We start from the raw sequence: 7,107 nt of genomic DNA on the forward strand, positions 1-7,107 counted from the left end.
ACTCAAAGCCCTCGACGAGGGCTAAAAAGTGACCGCGAGTGAAATTCTCATTATATGAGCTATATTACGAAAAAAAATTTCCTCCGACGACCCCCCTTGAAATTTTGTGAGGTGGTAGGAGGATGCCTGGGGGTGTCACAAAAAATTCGCCATGTCTGGGAAAAATCGGGAAATGGGTCAAAACTGATCAGTCGTATTTCCCTATATAATCTTTGTATTTTATGGGGAAAACAGAGGGTCATTTCAACGCAGACTTTAGGGTACTTAAGCTCAGTATATCTGGCTAATTTTTTGCATGTTCCTAGCACAATGGCTTGACCTTTAGGGAAATCTGTCGGTTTGACTCAAAGCCCTCGACGAGGGCTAAAAAGTGACCGCGAGTGAAATTCTCATTATATGAGCTATATTACGAAAAAAAATTTCCTCCGACGACCCCCCTTGAAATTTTGTGAGGTGGTAGGAGGATGCCTGGGGGTGTCACAAAAAACTCGCCATGTCTGGGAAAAATCGGGAAATGGGTCAAAACTGACCAGTCGTATTTCCCTATATAATCTTTGTATTTTATGGGGAAAACAGAGGGTCATTTCAACGCAGACTTTAGGGTACTTAAGCTCAGTATATCTGGCTAATTTTTTGCATGTTCCTAGCACAATGGCTTGACCTTTAGGGAAATCTGTCGGTTTCACTCAAAGCCCTCGACGAGGGCTAAAAAGTGACCGCGAGTGAAATTCTCATTATATGAGCTATATTACGAAAAAAAATTTCCTCCGACGACCCCCCTTGAAATTTTGTGAGGTGGTAGGAGGATGCCTGGGGGTGTCACAAAAAACTCGCCATGTCTGGGAAAAATCGGGAAATGGGTCAAAACTGACCAGTCGTATTTCCCTATATAATCTTTGTATTTTATGGGGAAAACAGAGGGTCATTTCAACGCAGACTTTAGGGTACTTAAGCTCAGTATATCTGGCTAATTTTTTGCATGTTCCTAGCACAATGGCTTGACCTTTAGGGAAATCTGTCGGTTTCACTCAAAGCCCTCGACGAGGGCTAAAAAGTGACCGCGAGTGAAATTCTCTTTATATGAGCTCTATTGCGAAAAATTTTTTCCTCCGACGACCCCCCTTGATATTTTGTGAGGTGGTAGAAGAACACCTAGGGGTGTCATAAAAAACTCGGCATATCTGGGAAAACTTCGTAAAGGGGTCAAAACTGACCAGTTGTATTTCCCTATATAATCTTTGTATTTTATAGCAAAACAGGGAAATTTTAACACAATTTTTAGATGACTTAACGTCTGTACATCATGCTAAGTTTTTGCATACACTACTATAGGGTACTAGGCCGTATGGAAAAACTGTTGGTCGGACTCAAAGCCCTCGACGAGAGCTAAAAGATGATCATGAGTGAAATTCTCCTTATATGAGATATATATATAAATAAATTGACGAACGATCCCCTTAATATTATGTGACGTCGTAGACCGACCCTGGAGGGTAACAAAAAAAACTTGATTCCCGTCGGAAACAGCCTATATAGTCGTTAAATATGTTCATATAACGTTATTTCTTATATAAGCAAACTATATAAGTAAACAATGACATTCGTCATACGTTCAGGTTTCAAGGGAGGTAACGTTTTTAAAAATTATTATTTTTCAAATAATTGTATACTATTTTAAACAGAAACAGAACATGACGAAGTATAGCATTTGTTTAGTACAAAATTAAGTTGTTAATTTAGTTACGTATCTTAATTAAATAATCAAATAAATTTCAAAAGGCAATGTAATATAAACTATTAGATATACTGTTCATGGAACCTGTGTAGTTCTAATTCCATTTTAGTTATACATTGCGTACTTTCCTATATTTTTCTACCAACGGAATTTAAATGACAAACAAAAACATATTTTCTAAAGTTAGCATTACTGTTTAAATTAAAGCACTCACCACCCAATCCATCGCTAAATAATTAAGTATTCAAATTCTCAAATGTTTTTTAAAAACCTAAGCGAAGCTAGGCAGTATGCCTAGTATATATATATTACAAATGTATACTGATTCAGAAATAGATTTCAATAAGTAGCAGTGGTATATTATAACAATATTTTTTTACAGAGGGATCCATGGGGGGGGGGGGGGTTGTAACTGTTTCATATAATTGTATTGTAATTTTTTTTTTAATTAATCACACGATTATAAAAAGTAATTATGTGTGAAGTTTTATGTATAACATTTTCTAATGCAATTATTCATAAGCAAATACATTATACAGTTGCCTTAAACTTAACAGACCTGTTTTCGAGTGTTACTACAAGTAGAGGTTTTTTAAACATTGCAACGCATCGTTATTGGTTATTTTTAGAATGGGAAACTGAAGCAGCTGTTAATACGTTTTGTAAACGTAGACACTAGTAGACTAGTACAATAATGCTTAATTGCTGCATGAAAAGAAATCTTGTGATTTACAAAAATGTGCCGACCAAAAATAATTTTTTAACAAATATCAATGTTTAAAAGTTTGAGTTTAAAATGTTTCCAAAAAGGCGCCACTTTGCTAAAAATGGCCAGATGGGGGGTTGCGGCCGCTCCCCCTGCTCCCCCCTTGCGTACGCTACTGTTGATAAAATATGGTATGTTAATAAAACATGGTATGTTGATAAAATAAGGCATGTTGATAAAATATGGTATGTTGATAAAATATGGTATGTTGATAAAATATGGTATGTTGATAAAATATGGTATGTTGATAAAATATGGTATGTTGATAAAATATGGTATGTTGATAAAATATGGTATGTTGATAAAATATGGTATGTTGATAAAATATGGTATGTTGATAAAATATGGTATGTTGATAAAATATGGTATGTTGATAAAATATGGTATGTTGATAAAATATGGTATGTTGATAAAATATGGTATGTTGATAAAATATGGTATGTTGATAAAATATGGTATGTTGATAAAATATGGTATGTTGATAAAATATGGTATGTTGATAAAATATGGTATGTTGATAAAATATGGTATGTTGATAAAATATGGTATGTTGATAAAATATGGTATGTTGATAAAATATGGTATGCTGATAAAATATGGTATGTTGATAAAATATGGTATGTTGATAAAATATGGTATGTTGATAAAATATGGTATGTTGATAAAATATGGTATGTTAATAAAATATGGTATGTTGATAAAGTATGGTATGTTGATAAAATATGGTATCTTGATAAAATATGGTATGTTGATAAAATATAGTATGTTGATAAATATGGTATGTTGAAAAAACATGGTACGTTGATAAAATATGGCATGGTGATAAAATATGGTATGTTGATAAAATATAGTATGTTGATAAAATATGGTATGTTGAAAAAATATGATATGCTGATAAAATACGGTATGTTGATAAAACCGCTAAACGGAGTAGAGCTCTCACGAGTAAACAAACAACATTCCTTGTTGAAAGGCACATTCGCTGTTTTGATACTCAGATATAATTGAGCAACGTATCAAAGAAATGCAAAGTCTTACACGGAATTAAAGTGTAGAGTTTTGCATAAGAAAAAGATAAAGTTAAGAATGAGACTGGTCAACAATTGTCGCTAGCGATGGTCCATCTTACCATAGATTGGATCATGAGAATTGCAACAGAGTAAAAAAGAAAGTATATACCACGGACTCACTGATAACAATTTGATGACTAAGACTTCGTAGAATATCTCGTCTTATCTCACCGAAGCAATAATAATTACAATAGGGAAAAAAGCAACCAAAATATCTACAATTCTAAAAGCAAGTTTATAAGGAGAAAAACAGAATCGTATAGAAAAAAGGAAAAAATAAATATCTCTCCTGTATAACTGAAAGATAAATATATCTAAAACATAAAATCTGCCACGACCAAGGCAGGATAAACAATAAAAATATAGCTCGGAGAGGTGCAGACAAAAAAAGTCAGAATTGGAAAGGCAAGAGCAGCTTTTAGCCATATGAAAACGTCTTGAGTTAGAGAAAACTGATTGTCAAGTTAAAACTAAAATGATTAAGCCTAAACGTTTGCATAGAGCAATAACTTGGAGAACTAATATAAAAATACAATGCATGCATGAACAAAATATTTGATGTATACTCGCCTGAAGAACAGTTTTAAAAGAAACTTGATTAAAACCATCATCAAAGAAGAACACTAGAGTTACACAATACACAAACTGATTCAAAAGGAGGTGTAAATTATTTATTATTATTCCAAAGTAGTGACTACTCTTTAAACAAATATATGGCATCGACTATCAGGACCCAAAAGGAACCCATTGTGGAAAAAAATCCGCGTAGATTTAATTGGAGACAGGATTTAGAGAAGAATATATAGAAGATGAACCAACATTAAGGAAATGTACAGGCTACTAATACTGTTGCAAAGCCCTGAAGAGGTCGATACTCCAAAGAAAAAAGTACGCACACAATTCATCCAACAAACACCTACCTCCCAATTTTCTGTGCCGCCAGACACAATGCGGGGGGGGGGCACACCATTTAGGAATAAACTGTGTTATAGTTACATTTATAGTTTAGCATTTAATAATAATCATTAAAAAAGTTTTAAAAAACCCACGTTTTCTGATTGAACTAAAAAGTAGAAAATAAATACTATACATGACTATAATGCATGCGATCACTCTACTATAAGCGATCAAAAACGTGGGTCGCCGAAGTAAAAGTTATATTACTATTGATTAGATAATACTATTGACTTTTATTAGGGAGCTTGTATAGAGTCAAAAGTGTAAGAAACTGTAAGAAAAATCACGGCGCCCCACGTTTTCGATCGCTTATAGTAGAGTGATCGCATGCATTATAGTCATGTATAGTATTTATTTTCTACTTTTTAGTTCAATCAGAAAACGTGGGTTTTTAAAAACTTTTTTAATGATTATTATTTTCTACTTTTTAGTGTTTGTCTGTTTGTTTGCATTAAAATCTTGCTATCGATTTTATTTTTTCACTTTTTTTTTGGGTAAACGAAGACAACTCGTAAAAAGACAACTCGTAAAAAGACAACTCGTAAAAAACACGTTGTGTGAATACGTTACTGACTAGAGCACATAGATTTGAACCCGTGTCGAGTGGGATAGCAATCGTGTGCCCAACCACTCGACCATATCGTCTCCCACATACTGGCCACCAGTTGTTACGTTATGGTTGTTTGTACACAAACACAGCGTGACAACTACTCAGTAAGCATAAAGAGGGGGAGTGCCGAACCTTGTTTTCATCAAATTACAATTACTGGTTAATGTCCTTTTTCCCCCACGTTTTTGGTACAATTATATAGCGGTCTAAAATGATCAATAAAATGTTTCCATGGGTTAATTTAGTAATAAAAACAATAGAATATTCAATGGTCATCCAAAACAAAGCTTCCCTGAAAATTTCAGCGCGCTAGCTAACTGGGAAGTGCCAGAAATTTTGATCGCAAGATTGGATTGGAAAGACAAATACTACCACAAACAAACAGAGAAAGCAAGTTAAAGAAAACGTGGGAAAAACACTAGCGCGCTAGACGGCTAGGCGTAGTGTAGACCAAACTATTCCTTCATATGCCGAAATTACAGAAATAGGTGAATTCTTTTTAACTTGTCATATGAAACGTCAGGTTTGAAAAGGCAACATTAATTTATTTAAAAGCCTTTCAATTCAATTTATTAGGGAGGGAAAAACGTGCACACATTTAACATATATAAAAGTGCTACGTAATCTTCCCCTCTAATTTACTGAAATTATCGACTGACAGGTTAACAAGAGCTGATATTCTATTATATTCTCTTGTATTCTCCACACAATTTACCTTGACACAAAATAAATATTTTGCCACTGTGTAGTGTTCTCTCTCTAATGACAGGTCAAGCCCTGAATACATGTTTGTAAGTTATATTATGTTACATTAAGGTGCAAGTCAAAGGCAATTTTAGATGTGACAAACTATTAAAGAATAACAGAACATTATATACATTAAGTATTGTGCGATAGGCAAGAAAAACATATTTACTACTTTACCGTTGATCCAAGTTAATTTTGCAATGATCATCAAGCTCAGAAGAAAGATCATTTTGACCTTTTTTTTTAAAAAAAAATAACTTCTAGTTAAATAAAAAAAAGTATTCCGCTATACTTGCTGCAATTTATTACACAAGCAAAGATGAAGCAGTCAATGCCGTTTAAATAGTCTGAGTGTAGAGGATGTGACCTCAATTACTTAACATTGCGGATGGTGAAGCAGGACTTAACCGTTTCGTGGAAATGTATCGAAATGGGTTCAGGACACATCCTCTTCTGAGAATGAGCAATATTCACATAAGTGTAATTTCCAAAGTATTTTACACTCGACCGCAAGTGTGGCAGAACGAATTAATTAATTAAAAAACACATTTTACGTACTGTAACACAAAAATAAATCAAATGTCATAGCATTTATAGTATATATCATATGCAAATGGTCTAACCGTATAATTAGGTAAAGGCTGTTTATTATGCCATTTAATGTTTAGTATGTACTGGCAGTATACTGTACTAATTTAGAGTATTTGTCGTTGTTTTATTGTGAGAAGTAGTCTAATCTGCAGAAAATTTTGGGGACATGTATTACTGGCAAAAGAGAGGTTAGTATTAGAGTACTTGAAGTTTAGTATAATTTAATTTAATAAAGTATCATGTACTATTATTCATCATGTGTTTTTTTTCCCGTTCTTGGCACTAGGTAATACTTTCTAGTATAAGTTAAAGAAAGATTCATTCAAAGAGCTACATAACACTTGGAATGCATTTTCATCAGCATACAAAAAAAAGACATGACAAACAAATACATATACACCTCAAGTGATGTTTTATAAAATATGTTTCTATATTAGTTTGAAATATACATTTGTACTTGTCGTTAAATTTGGATTGAAATTAAGTAAATAATATCGATGAGTTCAAAATGTATTATATGTTTTAAACGCTGTTGCTTATTACCAAGTAGGCGAATTATTTCAGATAACATAATGCATACGGTCAGATCAGGCTCAATGGCTACAGGACATTACTTCCCCCCGAATATTAC

General features: G+C 33.3%; 1 protein-coding gene across 2 annotated transcripts in view; it reads right to left on the minus strand.

The window, feature by feature from the left end:
- The window catches only part of LOC131939979 (angiopoietin-2-like), a 71,203-nt gene extending 64,966 nt beyond the window's left edge, over positions 1 to 6,237 (minus strand). The window contains exon 1 of one of the 2 annotated variants that reach the window (XM_059298505.1): positions 6,063 to 6,234. In XM_059298505.1, coding sequence (XP_059154488.1) covers positions 6,063 to 6,114 — 52 coding nt within the window. In that variant the 5' untranslated portion in view covers positions 6,115 to 6,234. Of the gene's footprint in view, positions 1 to 6,062 lie in introns of both variants that reach the window. The other variant, XM_059298507.1, reaches the window with a different exon arrangement.
- Positions 6,238 to 7,107: the final 870 nt, after the last annotated feature.

Source organism: Physella acuta, unplaced genomic scaffold, assembly GCF_028476545.2.
Source record: "Physella acuta isolate Inbredline_101_S28 unplaced genomic scaffold, ASM2847654v3 ptg000306l, whole genome shotgun sequence".
NCBI classification, from domain to species: domain Eukaryota; kingdom Metazoa; phylum Mollusca; class Gastropoda; family Physidae; genus Physella; species Physella acuta.